This window comes from Micromys minutus (assembly GCF_963924665.1).
Source record: "Micromys minutus genome assembly, chromosome: 32".
Taxonomy (NCBI): domain Eukaryota; kingdom Metazoa; phylum Chordata; class Mammalia; order Rodentia; family Muridae; genus Micromys; species Micromys minutus.
In genome coordinates this window covers 5,215,791-5,241,419 of record NC_137967.1, presented here as the reverse complement: position 1 = coordinate 5,241,419, position 25,629 = coordinate 5,215,791, and the positions used below count along the sequence as shown (strand labels likewise).

Sequence of the window (25,629 nt, the reverse complement as noted above, 5' to 3'; positions counted from 1 at the left end):
CCAGTGGCGTCCTTACCATCAGGGCTGCAGAAGCCTGGAACCTTCAGGGCCACGGTCCCAGCTGCCTCCACCCCAGCACCCACCCAAGCAGAAAATGAGAATTATTCATGGAGAAGCGTCTCTATAGTGCTACGTGTCTAATGAGCTTTAAATAAAGCCTTTGGCAAAAGCCAGAGACCGACACTGAATGCTGCACCAAATGTAAGCGAAAGATAAGGCTTGGAAGGTGTGATTGTGTTCTCCCGATTGTCCTGGCTGTCCCGGAACTCCCTCTATAAACCAGGCTGTCCCGGAACTCCCTCTATAGACCAGGCTGTCCCGGAACTCCCTCTGTAGACCAGGCTGTCCCGGAACTCCCTCTATAAACCAGGCTGTCCCGGAACTCCCTCTATAAACCAGGCTGTCCTGGAACTCCCTCTATAAACCAGGCTGTCCCGGAACTCAGAGATCCTCCTGCTTCTGCCACCCAGGTGCTGGGACTAAGGCCTCGTACAACTGCCTAGCTTCCAATACTCAGTCTGAAGTGAGGATCATTATTCCTGACATGGGGGAATCCCAGGCCACTAATAGACTTTCAGGACCCAGGGCTGCAGCTGGTCTTTGCCTACTTTGTGGGGTCTTCTTCTTCTTTTTTTTTTTTTTTCACTTTTCTCCACCCCTTCTCTTCCTGCATTGTCTACCCTTTCAACTCCCAACCCTAGATCAGAGAGAGAAAAGGATAGAGATCCCCGAATAAGAAAGTCAGGGATTGGAAAGTGGGCAATGCTACGGCAATGTTATTGTCCAACGACTTCCTGCTGGTTAGGGGCATCAAGTTTCTTGGAGCAAGTTCGATCCTTACCATCAGAATATCCAATTTCTTCTTGCGCATGACTACTTAACAAATCACAACCAACAACCCACCTCTCAGGGCCCTAATATTTATAGACCCTCTGAAAAGACCCCAGAATTCCAAACAGCACACAAGCGCAGAAACTATCTGTGGCTGGCAAAATTACCTCCCTGGTAGAGCATGAGGCAAATCATCGTCAGCTCCTGTGGACAGTCTGAGGCAGCCCCACATCCTATAGTATTCTGATCCCGGGATCAAGATGAAAACACATTCCCATCATATCTTTTTAAGAAACCAAAATTCCAGAACCCTCACTACAGAGGGTCCCAGACAGCCTATGCCATATGGATGTAGCATGATTGTCAGAGATGGTTGGTCCTGATACCCAAGGTCTGAAGGACACTTACACAAGAAAGTCCCATCATCTGTTACTACCTGCAGCTGTCTCCTTCTCCACACGGGCCCAAAGCACAGGAGAATAAAAGTTGCTGAGTGTTGGGACCCACAGGTACTGGCATGAAAACCCTCTGTCATGACAGCTAAGAGAGCTTGGGGTCTCTGATTGGGAGTAAAGATATGTACTAAGGGCTGAGCCACACCACAACTAGAAACAGGTTGTTTTAGTAATAACACCATCTTGCCTTTCACAGTGTATCAAATATCTTGCAACAATGCCTCCATATAATTAGGATGTAGCTACATTTCTAGCATATTTTCTTCAGTAGTGATTGTTGAGGGAGGGCCCAGCCCATTGTGGGCGGTGCCATCCCTGCTCTGGAGGTCTTGGGTTCTAGAAGAAAGCAGTCTGAGCAAGCCATAGGAAGCAAGCAGCAAGCAGCACCCCACCATGGCCTCTGCATCAGCTCCTGCCTCCAGGTTCCTGCCCTGCTTGAGTTCCTGTCCTGACTTTTTTTTTTTCTTAACTGATGGACTTCAGTGTGTCAGTGTAAGTCAACGAAACTCCTTTGCTTTTGGCCATGGTGTTTTATCAGAGCACTAGTAACCCTCACTGAAACGAGTTGGTACCCAGTGTTAGTACAACATAGCTGTGAAAGACCTGACAATGTGTTGTGGGGAAGATTGTGGAAGGACTTTTGGAACTTTGAAGTGTAAAAGCCATCGAATATTGATATAGCAGCAGGATGTTCTGTAGGGGCTTGGGTGAATTTGGGGGGCAATGCATATGATGGAGTGTTGGGGGATGTTTTGTGCACTGTGTATTCAAACTCTAATTTCTGTACACAGAGTTCTGGATGCAGTCCGGCCTTTGGTACAGTCACTGTTATGAAACATCTCCTGACTTGATAGTTTTTAAAATGTTGTTCTCCATCACCTTATGATTGGTCAATAAATAGTTGGACAGCTGGAGAGGAAGAGGTAGAGTTCCCAAGCCTAGAGAGAGGGGGAGGAGGGTCTTGGGTGGGACCCGGAGATTCACCATGAGGAGGTGGATAACGGAGGTGCCAAGGTGAGATGAAGATGGCAGGTGACAGACCATGTGACTTGGGAGTGGGCCAGGCCTGCACTGTCCGGTCAGAATAACTCAGAATCTGCCCAGCTCTTGTACCTGAAGCTTTGAATAAAGGTCTCCGTGTCCTTATTCACAGCAAGGGTGTGCCTAGAAAACAGAACTTTTAAAATGGCAGTCTGATTCACTTCAGAAAGAAGCAAAGATTTTTCAAATCTTTGATGTATCTGGTCAGCTGGAGCCGAAGAGTCAGCCATGATTAACAAGAGACCTTTGTGTTGCTGGGACAACTGATGGTGGTTAGTTGGAGCTGAGAAAATAGTGGTGATTAAGAAGAGGGCAGCATCACTGAAGTTTTCTAGAAGTGTTTCCTGAGAGTCAGCACACAGAAGCTGTGCTCAGAGATAGCGAGGTTGTAATCTGTACTGTGGCTGCACTTGGTAATGTGTAAGAGTCAACCAGGTGGTGTACCTCTTTTGAAGATACGTAGGGGATTGAACTGGCTGGTTTTATGTGTCAACTTGACACAAGCTGGAGTTATCACAGAGAAAGGAGTCTCCATTGAGGAAATGCCCCCATGAGATCCAGCTGTGAGGCATTTTCTCAACTAGTGATCAAGGGGGTAGGGCCCCGTCCATTATGGGTGGAGCCATCCCTGGCCCCGCCCATTGTGGGTGGTGACATTCCTGGCCCAGCCCATTATGGGTGGAGCCATCCCTGGGCTGGTAGACCTGGGTTCTAGAAGAAAGCAGGCTGAGCAAGCCAGGGGGAGCAAGCCAGTAAGTGACATCCCTCCATGGCCTCTGCATCAGCTCCTGCTTCCTGACCTGCTTGGGTTCCAGTCCTGACTTCCTTTGGTGATGAACAGTGATGTGGAAGTGTAAGCTGAATAAACCCTTTCCTCCCCAGCTTGCTTCTTGGTCATGATGTTTTGTGCAGAAATAGAAACCCTAAGACAGGGATCATGGAAAGCAGCTGAGGCTTGCCATGTGGGAGGCCAGGGGAGGCTGTTGGTGAAGGTGCCAAGACTGAAGGGATCATGGAGAAAAGTTGAGGCTCTGCACCATGAAGAGAGCTCAGGAGGGCTACCGGTGAGAATATGGCCTGTTTGCAGAAGACCCCAGAATCTTGGAGATGCCGATTCTGTGGCGTGAGCGCCCAGAACAGCAGCATTGGTGTAATGGAGCCCATCAGAGCTTAGATTAGCTGTGTGTGCAACAGAGGGCGCAGCTGGGAAAGGATCCCAGACCATAAATGGATCTCACACACTGGATAGTGTGTTGTTCACACAGCTGGAATTTGGTTTTGATCTGATTGTGGCTGTGCCATTATTCTTCCCTCTGGAAGTAAGGAAGCATTTGTTTTATTTTTACAGGAGCCTACAAAGGAGAGATTTTTTTAAGTTTAAACTTTTAAGGTCTCTTTTTGTCTTGTATAGCCCTGGCTGTCCTGGAACTCACTCTGAAGACCATGGTGTCCTGGAACTCAGAGATCTACCTCTGCCTCCTGAGTGCTTGCGTAAAGGTGTGTGACACCATACCTGTCCTAATTCGAGAAATTTTATGTTGTGATATTACTATTAATGCAAGATCACAGGGACTAATAAAAGAAGTAAAGGTTGGAGCTTGGTAGTGATGTGTTTGTGTGTCAAGCTGACAAGGGTTCAGTTGGGCTCATTTTGTGTCAACACAAACACAACTTGACACAAACTCTTAATTAGTCATTGATGTGAAAGGGCCCAGCCTATTGTGGGCGGTGCCATCCCTGGGCTGGTCTTGGATCTGTAAGAAGGCAGGCTGAGCAAGCCGTGAGAGGCAAACCTGTAGGCAGCAGCCCTTCATGGCCTCCCCATCAGCTCCTATCTCTAGGTTCCTGCCCTGTTTGAGTTCTTGTCCTGACCTTTTCCACTGATGGACTATGATGTGGAAATATAAGTCCAATAAGCCTTTTCTTCCCCAACTTTCACATGGTCATGATTTTTTAGCTTAAAAAAAAAAAAAAAAAAAACAAGCAAACAAGAAAACCAAAACTCCATTCCTGCTTCCTTAGGGACCTCAACTGCTCCCTGGGTATCTCGGCCACCCAGAACAGGTCAGCCAACAACACTAACTGACCCCTGAGAGGGAAGCTGTGCCACAGTTAACCAGCATTCTGTGCTCGTAATAAGCAGCTGTGCCCAAGAATGCTCCTCGGTGCCGGAGCAGGTCAAGGAGGTGGAGTCTGTCTCAGAGGTTCATACAAGGACTCCTCGGGGGGTGGCCTCTTCCTATGTCCTCCTTGAGCTGACAATGGGTAAGGAGCCCCATTACGTACCACAGCCACACAGGTCACTCACCGAGGACAGAATCCGAGACCTATGATGCCCTAAGAGTCTTGTGTTTGAACGGTTACATGCTGTCCAGGATGGCCTCCAATTTAATTTGCAAGTGAAGGTTAGCTTTGGCTTCTGGTCCTCTGTGTCCACATCCTGAGTGCTGGGATTACAGATGCTATCTGGCTTATGTGCAGTGCTAAGGACAGAACCCAGGGCCCTGTGCCTGCTTGGGCGTTTCCCCGCTGAGCCACACCCCCAGCCCTCCTTGGGAACACACAGACACAGCCTGGTTGCCAGGATTATCCCCAGGCCCGGCTCACTCTCCACACTCCTGAGCTAAGGTCACCCGGGTCAGGAGCCTTACCGGGTTGTTCCTCACACTTCCCCAATCCCTGGCCCTTCCTCCCTTTCCTCTGTGCACAGTACTGAGCATCCCGTACTTCGTGACCGTCTGCTGACTGGACCCAGACTCTTGGACTCCTGCTACACAGGACTTGCCCTGGTCACACTGGGGTCTCACTCAGTTGTTCTGGTGGATCTCATTTGTTACCATGGGGACATATGGGAACATAGTAACATTCGGTACTATGGGCAGAACCAGAGTAGGGTCCAAGGTCAGGGTGTAGGGGACCTGGTGCTTGCCACTCCAGTGATAGTGCTGGAGTCTCCTGTAGCCACGCTGACTCCCTAGGAAAACCACCGGCAGCCATGATCCACAGCCCTATCTTCAGGAGATTACTGGAGACCTGCTTCACAGACTCAAGTGTTCCTGTGAGTAACCCCAATAATCAGTTTGCATCTCCTTAAAAGGTCAAGAGATGCTATGTGGCTCAACTCAACAAGATCACTATAAAACACACCCAAACGTACCTCTTGGCTGGCCAGTTACCATGGGAACAATGATCCCCCAAGCAGAGAGGTCTTTGCAAGTACTTACCCTAAAGACAGGTTCCTTCCCATAGTTGGGAGCTAAGGTCAGATCTTGCTGTGGGGTACCCACTCTCAGGAACCTTTGTTTCATGGACTAATTGTACTATGTGCAGAATCTAAACCAACTTCCTCAGGGTAGTCCTGGTAGGACACTTCTTTCTTCTGAGTCTTCTCAAAATGTCCCTAGATTGTGACTTTACTGACTAGCAGTCTTTTTCCCTCCAGACTGCTTGGTCCCAGGCCATAAACTACCCAGCATGGCTACTGAAGTCCAAACTGAGGTCTTCTGTGAAAGCAGTATGGGTTCAGCTAATAGCTTGTTGTGCAGGATCTATCCTGGAGACCCAAGGTCCTGGGCAAGCACTTCGCCAATGGAGCTGTCTGCACAGGCCTCTCTGTCCACAACTGCAATGATCTAGCTGTGTTTGATGGTATTCTTCCTGGTGTGTGGCTATGCCATATTACCTTTGGTTTGTCTTCTGCTGCCAATGTAAATGTAACCAACCTTGGTGTCAACATGGCCCTGTCTTTACTGGTCATATGTCATGTTCTTGCCAATGGACAAATGTTGCTCGTTACCTTTATTTGGGCTTCATTGTTTTGAGATGGGCTCACTCTGTAGCCAAGGCTGGCCTCAAACTTAGAGCAATCCTTCCTCCTCAGCCTCCCAAATGCTGAGACTGCAGACATGAGCCACCACACCCAACTTCTTTCTCTTATGCTAGGCGCATGTGCACTGTAGAGCCTTAGCCCAGCCCTTTGGTTTATTCTCTGTCTTTACGACTAACCTGAGACTCGCTTTCCCCAGAGTCTCCTCTCAAAGATAAGACACACAGGCCACAGGAAAAGTCTGCATTTTATTTCTGCCCATAACCCCTGGAGGATCAGCCCCCACTAGATACAAGCCTTCCCCATACCTTCACAAAACACTGATTTTCTTACAGAGCTAAAATATAACCCCCTAGTTGCCAGCTACAGCCATCCCCTTCCTGACCCTAGACCAGTATTTCCTTCTTTTCTGAGGACTTGGCTCCCTTTCTTTGGCTGGCTTCTCACTTGTGCTCCAAGTCCTCTCCTTAAAGCCGTCCCTCCCTGACTAGGTTCTCCTGTGCAGTCACCCAGAGTAGCTTCCTACCTTACGTCCACGCTAGGCCTAGCAGCCTCCCCCCCCCCCCACCCAACTAGGACTACCTGCAAAAACACACTTGTTTTAAGACTCCAGAGACCGGGGATCAGGCTGGCCCCTCCAATTACCTGAGGACCTTGGTTTCTCAGTTGCACTGAAGGGGTATAGAAACTGACTATTCCAAATAACCCATAATGGGGGTAGGCAGAGGGGAGACCTAGACATGGATGGACAGGAAAGTGAAACAGACCTCCCTCCTCCCGTACCCTAGGTGCTGCGGGTCCTCTGGCTTCGTGCCTTGTACACCTCAATTAGCAGATCCTTCACATACTGGATCTCCCGCTCCACCGACTCCGCCCTCTCCCTCAGCTCCCGGTTCCGAGCTTCCAGCCCCTGGCACTCGCCCTCCAGGGCCTCGCCCTCTGCCCGCTTCCTCTGGCGGTACCTGAGAGCAGCTGACTTATTCTGGTCTCTCTTCTTTTGCTTGCGGTCCCCTCGGGTGCTGGCAGGACTAGGATAGGGGGCTGGTCGGGAGGGTGAAGGCAGAGGGGCCAGAGGGGGAGGCTGCTGGGGAACGGGCAGGGGTGCCAGGCCTGAATCCCCTGGCCCAGCCTCACTGCGGCAGTAAACAGCCAGGAGGTCCAGGGTATCCAGGGTAGGGGGCTGAGGGAGATCAAAGGTGGGCAGGGGCAGGGGCAGGGGCAGGGAAGGTGCCGGTGGTGGGGGTGGAGGTGGGGGTGGCGAGGGGGGTGGGAGGAGTGGGGCATCAAGGAAGAAGTCTTCCATCTGTTCTAGCTCCTTCTTGAGTAGAGATGCCATAGCTTCCAGGTCAGGGGGGGCCGGGGAGGGTGGGGGGAGAGTGCCTGGGGGCAGAGGGGCCTCCAGAGGAAGGAGGGCTGTCAAGTCCACCCGCTCAGTCATCCAATCAGAGAAGCCATCACCTGGGGATCGGGGGACATAGAAGTCCCTAAGGTCTGTGCTTTATTCACTTGGTGTTCACTCATGTCCCATTCACTCAAGTGACAAATGACCAGCCAGGCAGTCATCAAATAATAGGCCTGTCAGCAACCATTAAGTCATGGGAGAAACCAATCAACCATTCAGCCAGTCAGATAGCTAGTTTACCCACCAAGCCACTAAACAATGAACTAACCAACCAAACAACCAGCCATAGAATTTACCAGCCAACCAACCAACCTCCCAATCATACCATTCACCAGACAACCAACCCACAGACACATTCGTTAATTAACGAACAAGCCAGCCAATCACCCAACTGTAGTTTACAATCAACAAACTGACCCACTAACAATGAACCAGCCAACCAAAGAGTTCACCAGCCATCAGCTAAACCACCATCTAATCAATGAACCAGCCAATCATCCAGTCCGTTCACCAGGCCACCTGTTGATTAACTAATCAACTCACTAGTCAATCAATGATTTCAATCAGTCAACCCACTGATTAATTTACCAACCAACCGATGAAATAATCAGTCAACCACTCAGTGAAGCAGTCACCCAACTAACGACCCACCCAATAATGATTAGCTCCCAATTCTGTAATCCTTCTCCGTAACCAGGCTGGTTGTCTGCACCCCACTCCTACGTCTTCTCCCCTTTCCTCATCTGTTGACTTATTGGCGATAAAGTCTTGTGCAGACTAGGTTGGCCTTGGACCTGCTCTCTACTCTGTAGCTGAGGATACTTTCAAACTTCTCTCTCCCAGAGTGCTGGGACTATAAACAACTCTCTCTCCTCCTTTCCCCGTGTGTGTGTGTGTGTGTGTGTGTGTGTGTGTGTGTGTGTGTGTGTGTGTCTCCTTTTCTGTTTTTCTGAGATGTTTGAAAACTATGTTCTTACTATGCTGCCTAGGCTGGCGTGGGCTCAAGAGGATGAGAAGCCTCGAACAGGGGGAGCTATGGGCATATGCCACCAGGGCAGTCTGGGACAGCCATCTGTTATGCAGTCAAAGAGACTGTCTGCCTGAGTCTCTGGGATGGAGCCCCCTCAGGTCTTATCATGCTCCTTTTGCCCATTGCTTAGCCTTCAGATCAGATGTCTACTTGGCGAAGGCTGACTTCTCAACTCTGTCCTTCATTACTTTTCAGCTAAGCTTTGGCTTCCCTCTTCTGTCTCCTGACATTCCCATGAGCTTAGGGATTTCCTGCTCTGAACCCTGGACACAGAACAGTCCTGAGCACACCGAAAGCCCTCAGTACTGATCCTGTGAATGAATAAATTCTTCCTTTTCTGCCCACCCCACCTCCAGCTCAACCCCACTTCTCTTCTTTACCTGTTCTTACCTGCCAGAGGCTCTCCCCCCCCTGGAAGCCCGCCCTCCAGGGCACCCCCGAGGACCTCATAGGGGCCCAGGGGGGCAGGGGCCAGGGGGAGTTTCCCATAGTCTACGAGCCAGCCCAGCCCGCTAGCTGGGAGCAGGGCCCTGTCCAGCTCCAGTCCCAGGGTCGCCAGGAGTGACATGGCTGAGGCACAGGCGCAGGTCAGCGATGGCAATGAAAGCTGCACCAGCAATTGGGAGGCAGCGTGGGAGCTTGTTCAGTTGGGTGAAGACAGGCACCAAGGCGAAGGTGGAGGACCTGTGAGGAACACAAGGGGGCGTGGGTGGGGTGGGGTCAAAGCTGTTTGACCCCACAGGCTATCCACTCTTTCCGAAAATTCCAGAGCTCCACACATTCCCAAGGCAGTTTTTTGGAACCTCGCCAGCCCCATCTCTTCCCTCAACACATAGAAACCTAGTGTTTTCCCAGGGGAATTACCTCTAGCCCCTCCTACCTACCTCATCTTAATTTCTCTTCGTAAAAATTTCAATTCCATAGGAATTTTCTTGTAGCCGTGGCCCTTTCGCATCAATATTTTCTTTAGACTATACCCCCTTTAGAGTTCCCAGAATAGTTCTGCCATGCCTGGGCCCTTCATCAGTGTCACGCACACAAATCCCACTCTCCGCTTAAAATTTTAAGTGACTTCTACAGATACTACGGGAGCCCCGCCCACATTTCTATCAGTCAGTCAGTTCCCGCCCCCAACTAGCAAGTCCCTAGAAGCCCCGCCCCGTAGTTCTAGCTCCAACTCTTAAAGGTATTCCTTATCCTTCGCTGTCAATCTAAGCCAATCCCCGCCCCAGAAGGTGCCTGATTGGAGGGAAGTTGAGCCTCGAGGAACCCCACCCTTTCCCGCTGATTACTCGCAAGCTCAGACCTGGACCGGATCCATTGTTACGCCACTACCCTCTTGGGGACCAGTGCGAGTGTTTAGCCAATTACCGCCGCCCTCCGTAGTTCAGGCCGGGAATAAAGTAATGCGCATGCGTAACAGGGTGTGGGGTCGTATCCTCCGAGGGGGAAGGAGGAAGAGGGTCTGTGAATTAGCGCGCAGGCGCAAAGGCGCGCGAGCCGACCCTAAAAGACCCCGAACTTTCCGGAAGCACACCTTCCCCCAGGCTCTATCCTAGTGCGCTTGCTCAGCGCATGCGCCGGCCGCCAGCTTCCCTCTTCTGCGCCTGCGCGACCGTCGTTCGTCACTCTGTTCCCCACCCCCCCACGAGGCCGACCCGTGAAGCCCCGCGAGCTCTGGGAAAGGGCGGGAAAGGCGGTTGGAGAGGGAGGGGCGAGCGGTTACTCACTCCATGGCTGCGAAAAGGAGAGGAGGCAACGGCGGCGGCGGCCTCGGCTGAAGAGACGGTGTGCGCGGAGAGTGAAGGCGCGGTGAGCGCGGAAACGGGGCGGGGGACACGACGGGGTCGCGGCTACAGAGCCATTGCGCGGGCGGAGGCGGCGTGGCGGGAGCGTTAAGGGAGACTGTGCTGAGAGGGTTGAAAATGAGGCGGCCCCGGGGCCTGGGGACAGATATACCGGGGGCGGCGCAGCGCAGCGCGGGCTGCCTGGATCCCTCCGCGCCCCGCCCTCGCGGGGCCCCGACGGGGCGGTGGCGACCCCGGGCCCGCCATGTCGCTCCCTGACCCTTCACTCACTGCTTCAGGCTGGGCTCCCGGGCCCGGTCTCCTGAGTCGCCCGGATCATAGTCGATCTCGTCCTCTTTCCCTGCTTCACGAGTTTGCCACCAGTTCCGAACCGATGTCGCCCCGAGAGACCTCGTGGGTTAAGCTCATCGCGGGATGGCGAGTGCTAGCTAGCTTAGGCCTTATAGGCGAGTTCAAGGCAGCAACGGCGAGATAATGTCTCTCAAGTATTTATAGATCGCTGTAAATACATGCACAAATATATTAGCGGAGAGTAGGCTACGAAGTCCTAGCCACGGGGCTCTTCAACCTTTTTGATTTAACGTTTATTTTGAATGTGTGTGGTATTCAGGGGGAGGGCTAACAGAAGTTGGTGCTCCTACGATGTGGGTCCCAGGGATAGAACTCAGGTCAGATTGTTTGGCAGCCTTTCCCCACTGAGTTACTTTATCTACTTAAAGTCATTGTGTTTTACTTTAGATAAAACCCCTGGGGGCCTGATTTCACCTCTTTCAGTCTCCCTACCCCAGATTCTTAGCCATACACCATGTCCATATGATCATCCTGCGTGTTTCACCGCCAAGGTTTCTGTTTCCGGTCATCACTACTTGCTACGTGCTGGTGCTCTTCCCAGCCGACCTCTTAGTGTTTGCTCCTTGGTCTGACTAACTTGGAGTCAGTCCTTGCTCTCTTGCTGACCCCATTAGATAATTGTTTCTTGATAGTATCCAAAACAGGACATTTATATTCCATTTAGTAAAAGAATCCCTCTTCTCCTTCCTCAGGATGATAGTAACCCAAGTTCATAAATAGCTGTCATGTGGAAGTCAGCCTATCATTTCTAGCAGCTGAGGGGCTGAATGGGTGGAGATGGAACTCAAGAATGCTTGCCTGTTTCACACAAGAACCTTGGGTTCTGTCCCCATGCCACGTGGACTGGGCTTGGTACTTGCCTGTATTCCCAGAATTTGGGAGATGGAAGCAGAAAGAATCATGAGTTCAAGGTCATACTGGCTGGCCTCTGTTTTTAAAAGGAAAAAACTCAAAGACCAGACCTAGTATCTTAACTATTTAGCAGGCGAAGGCCCGAGTTTTGGAAGTTAAAAATTAAAAAAAAAAAAAACAAAAAAAAACCCACTGCTTGCCTGGACTAGAAATTGAGTTCTTGACCATCTTTAAAAGATCCTGATTTTTTTTTTTTTAAGTTATAATGGACTGGGGTTGGGGAGTGGTGGGCTGAGTTGGCTAGAGTGCTGCTTTTCAGGCTCTGGAACTGTAAAAGAAAAAAAGATTGAGAGCAGGTGTATTTTGAAAGTTGCAAGCAGTAGTCCTTGTGATTATTTTCCCTTGGGGTGGGCACTCTTAAAAGATTTATGTATGAGTACACTGTTGCTGTCTTCAAACAGCAGAAAAGGACATCTGATCATATTACAGATGGTTGTGAGCCACCATGTGGTTGCTGGGAATTGAACTCAGGACCTTTGGATGAGCAGTCAGTAGTACTCTGTAACACTGAGCCATCCATCTCTCCATCCTGGAGTGGGCACTGTAATCTGCTGCCAGTGTTTGAGCACAGGTAGCCACATGATCTGATGTGTGCAGACTCCAGCCCTCAGTTACTAGCTATGGGCTACATTAAGTCTGCTTAGGCTAGACACTGACACAGGCTGCTACTAATACAGTGGGATGGACGGGCCTCCATGCATTGCATGCTAGTCAGGCTATCTACTGCCTGAGCTGCACCCCTGGTCCCCACAGGTGCTGTTTTTGTTTTTTGGAAACAGTATGCCATGTTGCAGTGCCCGTGGTGCTCCTTTCCTCGAATTTGGTATTAAAGTAAACTTTTGGAATGATAAAAGAGGTTTCAAAAACCGTGGGGAGTGGGGTACCAGCATAGTCTTCCCCACAGTGCTTCTGTCACAGCCAAGGGTCTGCACATCCTTTTTTTCTCCTGGGGTCCCACCCCCAAATTCATCTTGACCCAGTTGTGCTGAGTGAGTGCCGGTTTTCACATTTAGCTGCCATGCCCTTCCCAGCATGTATACCGCCATCACTTTATGGTAGTTGTGGTTGGTGATCATCCATGGAGGCCTGCTGCCCTGAGCTTTGGCCAGTACCCAGACCTGTGCTGTGTCCATCATGGGTGTCATTCTCTATCTCTAACCCTTACCCAGTCTCAAATGGCAGCCCAGCCTCTTTCCTCTCAAACAACAAACTAATCCTGTGGGGAGCCAGAGCATGGGTGGAGCTCTTTGGAACTCTTTTCCAGTGCGGAGGGGTCTGAACTGGGGAGTGAGGTGGCAGGTTGCAGGCAGTTGCATCAGCCGTGGCTCTGATGGGTAGGAAGGGGTAAGGGAATTCTCTGGGGACCACAGAGCACCTGGCAACAGCTCCTAAGTAGCAAAGACCTGGATAGGAGCCCCCTGGGCAGAACACCGAGAATCTGGGGCTTTGTGCTAAGAAGGGGCCTAGTATCCCAAAGGCCCCTAGCTTGATTGTGAAAGACAAGACTGAGGCCTGGAAAGGGTAAGAAGAATTATGCATGGCCACAGCTGTCTTTGATAGCGCTCTCCACCCTGCTCAACTTCCAGGATCCTGTGAGGCCTCAAACCTGGACTGTTAACTAGGCTTTGTTGTTGTCTTGGTTAGTATTCAGAGAGCTTTCATTGTGACACTTCATAAATATCTTTATTCTTGTCCTCCCAGTTGCTTCTTATCACCTGTACTGTTGTAGAAAGGCCTGGTTTCCCAATTGAGGGAACAGCCTGATGTGATGGAAAAGGATGGGCTTTATAGGTTCTGTTTAAGGGCTAGAGTTGGTCTGCATACTTACATCTTGGAGGGGTGGGCACCAACCTGTTGGTTTTCTTCCCAATGTGAGTGCACATGACATTGCGTCTCTCATTTTCCCAAGTAAAAGGACCTGGTACAGGGAGGGATGAGTCTTCATCTGCACAATGTAATGCTTGCTTGCGGGTGTAAGCTAAGGGTGTAGCCCAAGGGAAAGCTCTTCTAGGAGCTCAGAACCTGGTGTAGCTTCTCTTCCTCTCCTACTGCACTTGTGCATTCTGACCTCTAACAGATGGATATCTGTGTCCTTGACTGTCTGTTCCAGTACAGAGAGGATAAGGTCGGGACTTTGTTCTTGCCCAGAATCATTCAGCCCCCAGCACTGTGCTACTCTCACCCCAACCCCGTGGGCAGCAGTGCACTTCTGAATCAGTTGCTTGTGTGAGGACAGAAAACTTGCTAGGGAGCAAGTAAAACTGGGTCAGTAAGACCAGGGGTCAGGGGTTGGAAGTGTGGGTGTCTGGCAAACAAGGGCAGGAAGGCCAAGGCCAGTTCAGCTGGGGAAAGGAGAAAGGGCAGTGCCACGTGGCCAGGTGCTGAGTTCTCTAGAGCCCCTGCCTTTCCCTTACAACACTTCCCCTTTAGAAGTCACTGTTGTAACTTACCACATTGGAGTCAGCCTCATGCTTCTGTACCAGCTCCTACATTTCAGTGTCGTCTGTATTGATTCATTCCCTCAGCTGTTATGACAGTTTTTAAAAGATTCAGACAGCAAACACTTGTCTCTGGAGTTCCCCAGGCACTGACTGGGTTTCTGGCCATACTAGTATCTAAAGGCTGCCTCATTTTGGGGCTCCTTGTGTCCCCTGAGGCTTTTCTGCCTCCGTCCAACTTGAAGCTTCTCCTTCCTTTAAACTTCCTGCTTTCCAGAAGCCCTGTGCTTGAGCATTGGGCTCTCACACAGATAATTCAGGGTAATTGAGTCTTGAAGGAGCCTTCGTGTAACTTGTCGAACTGAATGCTTTGCCATAATGAATGCTTTGATAATGTTCACAGCCCATGGGTACTGATGTAGATGAATCTGGGTGGCCATTATTTAACCTGCCACATCTTTTCTCTAATTCTGCGTCCTCTAAGAGATATGTATTGTTAGCCTGGATCCAGGGAAAGTAGTGTAGGGTTGGTGGTGAAAGGGCCCAGGCATGAGGACTGAGCTATTACAAAGGGACAGGAGGTTTTGCTGAGTTGACTGGGAAGTCGAAATAGATTTTGTCTGAAGTTCAAGTTTGAACTATGAATGAGTACTTGTTTCTTTGTGCACAGCTACTTAACTGAGACCACCTCTAGAAGTTCCATAGTTTATGTACTCTCTGAAAAGTCTCCACAGTTTTAAACATGCAATCACAAACTATCTGCAGCTGTCAAAAGCAAGCCCCTGCTAGAGCTTGAGGGCAAGTCATAGCTGCTGTGGACAGTCTGAAGCAACCCCATAACCTACACCTGGAATTAAAATAAAAACATTTTAATACTATTTCTGTGTTTTTTTTTTTTTTTTAAGGAAACCAGAAGAAACCAGAATTCTTATACACCCAACCACTCGTGTCCGGCCTCTTGTAGCTTTAATGTGGGTGGTTTGGAGTCTGTATTCTCTCTGGCTGCACCTCAGCAGAGGTACATCCACAGCAGTTGGGAACAGGAGATACTCTCTGTTCCTCCTAAACTAAGCAGGACATGGAAGTGGTTTGGGATGTTATCTGAGACTAGGAATGGGAGACTAGAGGTGTCTTCTGGTGGGTGGGTCCTCCTGGTATTCAGGGCACTGCTTCTCCCAGAACGGAAGGGAGGGAGGCCACAGCCTGCTATCACCCCTGATCCCCAGAGAAACCATTCCATACAGCCTGGTTGATCCTTGCCCTCCCTGGATGCTGAGAGAAGGGTCCAGAAAGTGCTCGGAGAAGAAGAATCCTCTGGACACTCTGTAGTGCCTTCTTGTGTTCAGTTGGAAGAGCAGAGCATTTCGTTTAACCCAGCCTAGCCTTGCCTGCCCAGCAATGGTCTTGTTTTTTTTGTTCTTGGTACTTTTACTGATCCTGTATGGTAATGTGCTGCCTCATTACCCCCCTTCTGGTCCATCCTCCCCCTTGTCTCCAAGAGGATACCAACCCTCCCTTTTTAACCCCTCCCCCCTTTTTTTAAAGATTTGTTTATCACGTATATAGCGTTCTCGCTGCATTTATGCCTGAAGGCCAGAAGAGGGCACCAGATCATATTATAGATGGTTATGAGCCACCATGTGGTTGCTGGGACTTGAACTCAGGACTTATGGATATGCAGCTAGTGCTCTTAACCTCTGAGCCATCTCTCTAGCCCCATTTACTTATTTTGAAACAGGGTCTTAATGTATAACTTATGCTGGCCTCAGACTTTTGTCAATCCTCTTGCTTCGGAAGCCTTTTAAGTGTTGGAATTACATGTGCTTAGTACTAAGACAGATTTCCATACTCTTTTTGAGGCTGACGTACATTCCATAGATGGATGTGTCAAGTTTGGCCCTTGATTGGTTTTGATGAACTGATGATCATTGGTTAGGCTGTTTTTACCCTGTTTGGGCCTGTGGTTCTGGGGTGGGGTACACATGCGAGGCAAGTTTGTGTTGTGCTGGGGTGTGGGTACTTCATTGAAAGAACTGACTTCCAGGATTGCAAAGTGGCTGCCACACCCTATAGCACCAATTCATCTCTTCTTCTGGCTGCCCTAATGGTTGTGCAGTAGAGCCTCTTTGTGGTCTAACTTGGATTTTCAGTATGCTGGTGGTGATGAGCCTCCTCAAGGAGCAGTCCTTTCCTAAAACGATATTGTGACCTAAGGCCACCACCACCCCTTCCCACCCTGAGCAGGTAGCTTCACCATATGTCCGTAACAATGGCCCCCTCTAGTAGCTTCCCCGGACCTTTCCCTAACAATCTGGGGAAATCTGACACTGTCTTCTGGGGCTTCTGGCACTATCATAAGCAGAGCTTGACATTGTCTAGTGTATTGTCTTGTGTAGCTCACTTGTGTCTGCCTTTGTTGGCACTAACAGGTAGTTAGCTGGAGGAGTTGGTTTATTTTGCTTGGGAAAACCTCAACTGAGTGGCATCTGAGGTCTGAAGAACTTGGGTTTCAGAGACATAGACCTGGTGGATCAAAGCCTTTATCACGTTTAACGCTGGGTGTTGTAGGCTGAGCTTGTGCCTTGCTATTTTTGTCGGCCACGTGGGTTAAGTTCTACTTCCTGAGGTGGGTGCTGAATGGCAGCTCATGTTTGTTAGTGATGCTTTGGTATAGTGGGTGTGGAAGTTCTGGCACCTCTGGTGGATGAGGGTATATATCTGAGACCCTGGTAACTAAAGCAGAAGAGTGCAGTGCTGGTTCTTGGGAACTAGCATGTGCTATAACTAGTCAGTAGCTTCCTCCAAGTGCACCCAGAAGTGACTGGCTTCCCAACCCTGTTGGAGGGGATATAGTGTTTGTTTCCAGAGAAAACTTAATTTCCTGAATGTCAACATCTTGAATGGATGGAAATGTATTCCAACTATGGGCTGTAACAGCACCTGAAGTGAGAAACAAGCTAGAAGGGCCCTACAGGACAGTGTGATACACACAGAAGGAAGAATTGCAGTTTTTCCTAAGGGAAAATGTGTGCTGGCAGGGTGCATTATTACAGAAAGCTACTTAGAGCACTGTGGAGCTTGTTCTTCATTTGTTTCTTTGTGTGTGAACCTTTGTAAGGTTATATGCGCCATGGGTGCTGTGCCAAGGAGGTCAGAGGGCAACTCTGGAACTGCAGTTACAGGAAGTTGTGAACCATCTGTTGTGGGTGCTGAGAACCAAACCCCAGTCCTCTGATTCAACTCTTGAGCCAGTCCTGTGGTCCTTTCCTTTTTGAAACTCTAGCTGTCTGGTCCTGGCTGGCCTAGTATTAACTGTGCAACCCAGGCAATCCTGCCTCCGCCTGCCAAGTGTGGAATTACGATCATGAACTACCATGGTTATAAAGACTGTTTGATTATTAAAGGTATCTTCAGGTCAGAAGTGTTGGCTGCAAGTGGTTGAAAGCATGGGTGAATTTTAAAATAGTTTTTTTCTATCTTGAGGCAAAAAAGGGGGGGGGGGTTGGGCATAGAATTTTTCAGTGCAAGAGAGAAATTTGTTTCAAACCAGTAGGACCAGGCACTAGACAAGGCCTGTGACTTTAGCTTCAGCCACTGTATGTCACATTCTGTCTCAAATAAAAAGATACATCTTAGAATCCCACTTGAGTGCTAGATGGATGTTGTCTCAAGTTCATCCTTTTAGCCCACTGCAGAACTCTCTCAGAAACCCTTTCTTTAACTCTGCTGTAGGCTCTGCTTGAAGATGAGCTGGTTAGGTTTTTGCAGGTGGTATCTGTTTGTCACCTGAGCTGCTGGAGGCCCTGGGGAGTAAGAAAGGATGTAATTGCTAATTAGCTATGGACTGATTTCTGAGGTAAAGAATGTTTTCCACTGGAGGAAGGAGGGAGAAGGCTAAGAACCTGCAGGTAGTCATCAGACATACACAGGGACAGGATTTAATCAGTGCCTTTGAAAGTCTCATGCCCTTCCTCTACCCAAGGAGTGACTATGCCTGCTTCAGTGTCTTCCTCCAATTATTATTACTCAAGACGAATCATTGTCTGAGTTTTCAGTTGGGGGCTGGGGGTATGGATTAGCCACATGGAGGTTAGGAAGTGGCTCATTCATTGAGCTGATTGAGGCATATATATCTCTCTCAAAATATAAAGGCTGTGTTTATCTTTCATTCAGGAACCCAGAACACTGGGGCAGATAGAGAGGAACGTTCTGCTGTAATTTACTTAACTGTTTAATACAATTGACTTTTGGATTCTCTTGGCTTTTTTCTTTCCTTTGACACATGGGGTAAAGAAATGAGGTGACAGCTGTGTGTCTGCTGCTAGGGGAGTGACTGAAACAGAGGGAGTGGTGACTCCTTTCCCACTTCCAGAATTCAAACCAGCCTTGTTTGCTTTGTACTGGAGGAAGTGTGGGACTGATTTGTTCCCGAGGGCTAGAGGGGTTTCTTCAATCAGAGAAGCTGCTCTGGCACATTGAGGAGATGTGGCCCAGGCTCCCCCTTTTCTTGCCTCTCCAGTGGTCTTCCATCCTACCATGGCCCTTTTTCTACAGATTTTCATTTTGTCTCAGCAAGGCAAAACTTTTGGTTAGATGCCTACTCACAAAAGCAGAAGAGCAAGTGCCCTATTTTGTTAGATGCAGATCATATATAGTCAGGCTGGTCTCAAGTTCATTGTGTAACTACCTCACACAAGGTTTCTTCCTTCAGAGCTAGCTGATACCCAGTCCCTGGTTCTACATTGTCACAGCACCATCTGGTGGCTATTGGCTGTATACCAGGGACAAAACCTAACAGGTTGTTTCAGGCTGTTTCCCCAGCTAGCACCTGACAGGTGTCTGATTTTTGTCCATTACTTAAATCAGATGGAGAATCTGAGGGAAGACTCACGGATCCTAGAGCTAGAAGTGCTGGGTTTGAGATGTGTGGTGGGGTCTGTTTCTTGTCTCTGTGCTGTGCTATGCCAGGCAACAGACAGGAGTGTTTTTGTGTTCTCCTTTTGGGCCTCAGTGATATGGTTGAGCACTGTAAAAAAGCAGAGGGCAGTAGGGACCTGGAGTGAGGATGCCTATGGATTTCATCTCCATCAGGCTTGGGCAGGCCTCTGCTGTGCCTTGAAGGGGTTACGTCCCCTCTGTGATGCTGTTTTCCATTCAAGAAGGTTCCAGGGCTGGCTGAGTAGTGGTGCTCTGTGCTCTGTTGTGATATGGTAGTTACCAGTTTTGTTCAGACTAGCCGTGAGCACTTACATAGTGCCCAGAACAAAACAGATGCCATTCGTGGTCAACCTGACTCCGGTGAGTTGTTGCTGCTGGGATCTCTTGGTGGATAGTGTTCACTGTGCTCGTCACGGGTGAGTTGTTGCTGCTGGGATCTCTTGGTGGATAGTGTTCACTGTGCTCGTCACACATGGCCCAGGTGAAACAGCATGCCCACCTTACTCTTGCACAGTCACACACATGCACATCTGCCTCTGGCCCTTCTTGACTTTCTAGCCACTTGATAAATGTTCTGCACATGGCCTCTGCCCAGTTCCCTTGAGTTGTTCACTGACCACCTCAAATGGGGGTTTTCAACTAGGACAAATAGGTTGACACCATTTAACCCAGCTTTCTGGCTTGTGATCTCTTCTGCATCCTCACTCTACTGAGGGACCTATGACCTTGGGTTGTGTCCATCAAGCCCTTTAGCTCGGTAAGGCACACCCTACCTTTGTTTTTCCCCAGTCTCCTAAAATATGCTGGTTATATTTGTTGCCTTATTGAGCACAGCAGTGCTACCACAGCAAGTGCTCGGCTTTTATGTAGATGGATGTCTGTGTGGAATTTGTTTGCTCTCTGACTCTTGCTGATTCTCTGCCTCGTAGGCATCTCAAGCTCCGGGTGGTGTTCAGTGTGAAAAATAGTGGACTTGGGTAGGCCCGTGGTGGTGTGCTGAGGTATTGGCAGACTGGCTGTGACCAGGAGGACATGGATGATTAGGAAGTAGGAAGAACCTTCTACTACCATTAAGGCTTTCATATCAGAAATCCCAGCATTCAAAGGCAGGAGCAAGGTGGCCAGCCTGGCTCAGAAAACTAACCAAGAGATGGGTGGGAGGGCATTGTGGAGCTGGGAAGGCTAAAGAGCCAGGACACAGCAGCCTGGGCGACTCCTGTGTCCTCCGTGTCTGCTTTCTCACCCCTGGGCTCTCCTGGGAGCCTCTCCTGTAATGAAGATGGAAGGGCTATAGCTAAGGTGGACTGTAGCTGAAGAGCTTCCAGGCTTAGGGGTCATCATTTATTTACTTGGTCAGACCCTGCCTTGTAGTTATCTCTGTCCCAGCATTCAGTTAAAGCTTCTGACTGGCTCGTCACCCAACTTTTCTCTTAGTCCCCTGTAGCTGCTTGAGCAGAGTCTGAGCCACCAGAGTGTGGTGGTACACTGGAGAGGCAGAGGTACAGGCAGATAGGCTCCTGAATTAGTGTACATAGTACTAGGCTGTGTATTGTCCACAGGCTCATCTTTCCCAGTATATCTGTGGGGCCAGTGGGACAGGGTCTGCTGCCCAAAAACCTCTGAACTACTGATGTGGCTCTTGTCACAGCCCGATGACTCACTGAGCAGGGGACACAGACTAAATTCATAATAAGCCTGAGGTTAACCACACCCTGGTTAGGAAATTCACAGCTGGGTATTGGCATTACCCTGCAAACCACCTTTTTACTCTGAAAATGCCAAAGGACACTATGTCCTCATGTCAGCAGGGGCTGAGCTCAGAGAGGCTAGATGTTAATATTGAAGGAAGGACAGGGTCACTCACATCTGCTACACTCCACTTCTATGTTTATTTCTGGTTGTCACAGACTTGGGGCCTCGGAGCAGACATGAGAGGATGTGACAACCTGTGCCTGTGATATCTTCATTCGAAAGATTGATACAAAAAAGATTGCAAGGTTGAAGCCAGCCTGAGCCTCACACCGAGACTATACTGTACCAAAGAAAAACGTGTCAGCAGCTAGGGAGACAGCTTAGTCCACGAAGTGCTTACCACACAGGCATGAAGTCCCCGGCACCCACATAAAAAAGCTGGACATAGTGGCCAATGCCATAATCTTTGATGCAGGAGAAGTGTAGTAGGTGGGTTCCTGGGGCTTTCTGGTCAGCCTGTCTAGCTTAATTGGTGAGTTACAGGTCCCAGTGAATGACTCCATCTCAAAAGATAATGTAGATAATAACTGAAAAGGACACAAGGACTACCTAGTCACACGGGTGTACAAACATGAGAAAGCCCACCAGCATTGCTTCTTCACTGTGGAATGAACCTTTTGGCAGTGCAACCCACAAAAGGGTTGCACCACCCCACCCCCTATCACTTAGAGAGGTCTGAGTAGAGGTCATACTGCTCTGAAGGGTACATTCTAATGTACTCTCATTCCACATGGAATGTGTGTCTCTGGTACCATGTGGGCTATCTATCCAACTTTGCATCTTGGTCTCATTGTCACACACCAGGATAGGAGAAGTGCCCTGTGATTCCATCAGGTCCACTGAACGTAGTCCTGTGTCACCACCTGCTAGCTTGTGGCCCTGGGAAGATGATGCAGTGTTCTCTGTCATCTTCCTCACCAGATAAGCTTTGGGGACAGTACCCAGATGGCTCTACCTGGGGCGGCTTCAGTCAAAACTTCTACAAGTCTATGCTCTTACATGGGATGGACTATGTCTGCTCTTGGCTTACAGAGTGCCTTATTTTCCTTGTCCCTCCCAACCACTACTGGTTTCCATCCATTGGAAAACCCCCAAGTAACATCTGATTAGCTGACCTGGGTCTCCACTTATCCCTAAGCACTGGGCTCTCATGCCCACCCCTATGTCCTGGTTCCAACTCACTGGAGTGCCTTCTTGTGACCTGCCTCAGATCTCCTCCCTGGTAGTGGGAGCTCCGTGTGCCCAGGAGCACTCAACTCCCATTGGTTTACTGGAGTTGGTCAGGTTAGCAAAGGAAGAAGCAGGGCTGCTGCCAGCTCTGCATCCAGCCCACTACCCTCCACACTACTGCGCTTGCCTGTCCCAAATTGCCATCTGACCATGTCACTTCCTCTACTCTAGAATCCTCCCCAAGGTTGCAGACGCTGACGGATTTGCCCAGAGTTGAAGTAGCTGTCACCTGGAGATACACAGCCATGAGTGGGTTTAACTTTGGAGGCACCGGGGCTCCTGGTGGAGGCTTTACATTTGGGACCACAAAGACTGCGACCACCACACCTGCCACTGGCTTTTCCTTCTCTGCTTCTGGCACTGGCACCAGCACCGGAGGGTTTAATTTTGGGACTCCTTCCCAGCCAGCTGCGACCACCCCTTCTACCAGCCTCTTCTCACTCACCACGCAGACCCCAACCACGCAGACCCCAGGATTCAACTTTGGAACAACACCTGCTTCTGGAGGAACAGGCTTCTCCCTGGGGATCAGCACCCCAAAGCTCAGCCTGAGTAGTAACACAGCTGCCACACCTGCCACAGCCAACACTGGCAGCTTTGGGCTTGGCAGCAGCACTCTCACCAATGCCATCTCAAGTGCCAGCACCTCTAGCCAGGGGACGGCCCCCACTGGCTTTGTCTTTGGCTCTTCTACCACCTCTGCTCCGTCCACCAGCTCCGCAGGGTTCTCGTTCACCAGTGGCAGTGCATCCCAGCCTGGAGCCTCTGGCTTCAGCATTGGCTCTGTGGGTAGCTTGGCCCAGCCCACAGCGCTGTCTGGCTCTCCCTTCACTCCAGCTACTCTGGTGACCACTGCAGCAGGAGCAACACAGCCAGCTGCTGCTGCGCCCACTGCTGCCACCACCAGTGCAGGGTCTACACTCTTCACTTCCATAGCCGCTGTTCCTGCCTCATCCAGTGGTCCAGCGCTCTCCCTCTCAGCTCCGGTGACAACTGCTGCCACTCCTAGTGCTGGGACTTTGGGTTTCAGCCTCAAGGCCCCTGGAGCAGCTCCTGGTGCCTCCACCACCAGCACTACCACGACTACCACCACAACCACTACCACTGCTGCTGCCACCTCCTCTACTACCACCACTGGCTTTGCCTTGAGCCTGAAACCCCTGGTGTCAGCCACTGCTCTGCCTGCCTCCAGCACAGCGGCTGGGACTACCACAGGTCCAGCGATGACCTATGCGCAGCTGGAAAGCCTGATCAACAAGTGGAGTCTGGAGCTGGAGGACCAGGAGCGGCACTTTCTGCAGCAGGCCACGCAGGTCAATGCCTGGGACCGCACACTGATTGAGAATGGGGAGAAGATCACCAGCCTGCACCGAGAGGTGGAAAAGGTGAAGCTGGATCAGAAGCGGCTGGACCAGGAGCTGGACTTTATCCTGTCCCAGCAGAAGGAGCTGGAAGACCTCCTGAGCCCATTGGAAGAGTCAGTGAAGGAGCAAAGTGGCACCATCTACCTTCAGCATGCTGATGAGGAGCGTGAGAAGACCTACAAGCTGGCTGAGAACATTGATGCTCAGCTCAAGCGCATGGCACAGGACCTCAAGGACATTATCGAGCACCTAAACATGGCTGGTGGCCCTGCAGACACCAGTGACCCACTGCAGCAGATCTGCAAGATCCTCAATGCACACATGGACTCCCTTCAGTGGGTGGACCAGAGCTCTGCCCTGCTGCAGAGGAGGGTGGAGGAGGCCAGCCGGGTGTGTGAGGGCCGGCGCAAGGAGCAAGAGCGCAGCCTGCGCATTGCCTTTGACTAGCCACATGGCGGGGAGCTCCTTGGGCTGCAGGACTCCTGGCTTTCAGGTGGTTGTGTTGTTGAGAAAAATGTTCTTTGGTTTGATTTGTGGTTTGCAATGGCATGATGAAGTGCGTGGATATAATAACCTATGTGCTCTGGAGACAGGAGTAAAGGTAATTGAACTCTAGGCCAGCATTTAAAGAACAAGGGCAAGTGGTGAATCCAGTGCTCCCTTGCTTTAGCTCTCCTGTTGGTCAGACTCATCCTTTAGCCACTCCAGTACAACTGTGGCAGTGGGACGGGGTGCTCCAGAGGAGAAGCTGGCTAAGAAACCCGTCTGGAATGGAGACATGGCTACTGTGCTTTAACTCCCTTCTAACCATGTCCTCCAGAGCCTCTGCCACGCAAAGCAGAGTCAACAGGGCAGACTGGGCTAAACACCAGTTTTGCACTGGCTACCTCTCACCCCTATCTTGTGAGCTTCTGTGGCAGGGACTGACTGCTGATAATGTCTTTGAGGACAAAGTGGCTGCAGATTTGCTCCTGAATATCCCAGTGTCAAACCTATCTTAGATACATAGCAGTCATGTCTGGTCTGTTTTATTTCTCAGTGCTCTACTGTAGCCTCTGTGGTCCCTGATCAAAATGTTGCTTTTCTAAATAAAGAAAAAATTGTGAACTCAGACTTGGCTGTGAATGTGGGTAGTGGATTCAAGATTTGTCGAGATGGGGCAGGACACTGCTGGTGTGATACTGCTCCTGTGTCAACGGGTTGGAAGCTGAGTGGGCCACAGGTCCAGTCTCTACCTTCATGGGCTGGGCAGGCTGCAGGTGCAAGAAGAGAATCCTGTGTACCCATGGGCATAGGTGGTTAAGTTATTCATTGCCCTGATGGGTGCAGGTGTCGTGATGTCATCAGCAGTGGGAAACACTGAGGTGATTTCCAGATGCTGGCTCACTTAGGACAAGCACTTGGCTACAAGACTGGGGGACCCTGGAACAGCAGTGGAGCCACAAATTATTTTTTTGGGTCCTGTTGGGTTTAGGGGCTAGAGAGGTAGTAGCTCAGTGGCTAAGAGCACTGGTTGCTGCTTTTCCAAGGACCCTGCTTTGATTCACAGCATCCACATGGTAGCTTACCCTGTAATTGCATTCCCAGGTTATCTGCTGCCTCTTGTAGGCTTCTGTACACATGGTACATAGGTTCATGTGTATGAAGTCAAAATCTCAAAGAGTAAAAAAAGTCTGGCATTGTGAACACCTGTAACCCTAGCATTCTGGAGTTCAGGTTATCGTGAACTACATTGCCAAATAGCCACATAGAGGCAGGGCCAGTGAACTGGGGGACACAAGTCCTGAGGGCCCTGGTGGCCTTTCTGGAATATGTAACATTACGTTGGGTTAAGGCAGGGTCCCCTACTCTACCCAAGTTCTTGAATTGATGTGAACTTAATGCCTTAGCCACCTAAGCATTAAGATTATGGTCAAGACCACTACAGCCCAGCCCTGCACTCCATGGCTTGACTCCCAATTGATTATGATGTATCTTATACACATGGCTGTTATTGGTGGGCTCAAACATTAAAGATGGTCTGCATTTTAATGTGTATGCTCATCCAAAATTATATATTGGACATAAAGCTGAATTTTTCCATTTGGGAGGTAGGGGCTGCATGCATGCCAAGTGCACACTGTCTGCATTACTACGTCCTAGCAGCCTTGTAGTTTGAAAACATTGAAATTATGCCCTGATATCTGCTCCACTTTGAAGAAAGACTAGATCTCTGTGCTGGGGGAATTGGGGAGGGGTGCCCAGGTTGTTA

At 50.0% G+C, this 25,629-nt stretch overlaps 2 protein-coding genes across 3 annotated transcripts; one reads left to right on the top strand and one right to left on the bottom strand.

Annotated features, from left to right (window-relative positions):
- Positions 1-6,382: 6,382 nt before the first annotated feature.
- On the bottom strand, positions 6,383-10,492 carry ATF5 (activating transcription factor 5). 2 transcript variants are annotated; one of them, XM_080908356.1, is made up of 3 exons: positions 10,316-10,492; positions 8,976-9,269; positions 6,383-7,611 (listed from the first exon to the last, which is right to left on the bottom strand). In XM_080908356.1, exons 2-3 carry the CDS (start codon positions 9,151-9,153, stop codon positions 6,938-6,940), a joined length of 852 nt encoding a protein of 283 aa, XP_080764482.1. In that variant the 5' UTR covers positions 9,154-9,269; positions 10,316-10,492; the 3' UTR covers positions 6,383-6,937. The 2 variants fall into 2 exon arrangements, with proteins under 2 accessions (XP_080764482.1, XP_080764483.1); XM_080908357.1 differs by lacking the exon at positions 10,316-10,492 and adding an exon at positions 9,892-10,130.
- Positions 10,257-24,452, top strand: NUP62 (nucleoporin 62). The gene is made up of 2 exons (XM_080908355.1): positions 10,257-10,397; positions 22,186-24,452. The coding sequence occupies exon 2, from the start codon at positions 22,260-22,262 to the stop codon at positions 23,823-23,825; it is 1,566 nt and encodes a 521-aa protein (XP_080764481.1). The 5' UTR covers positions 10,257-10,397; positions 22,186-22,259; the 3' UTR covers positions 23,826-24,452.
- Positions 24,453-25,629: the final 1,177 nt, after the last annotated feature.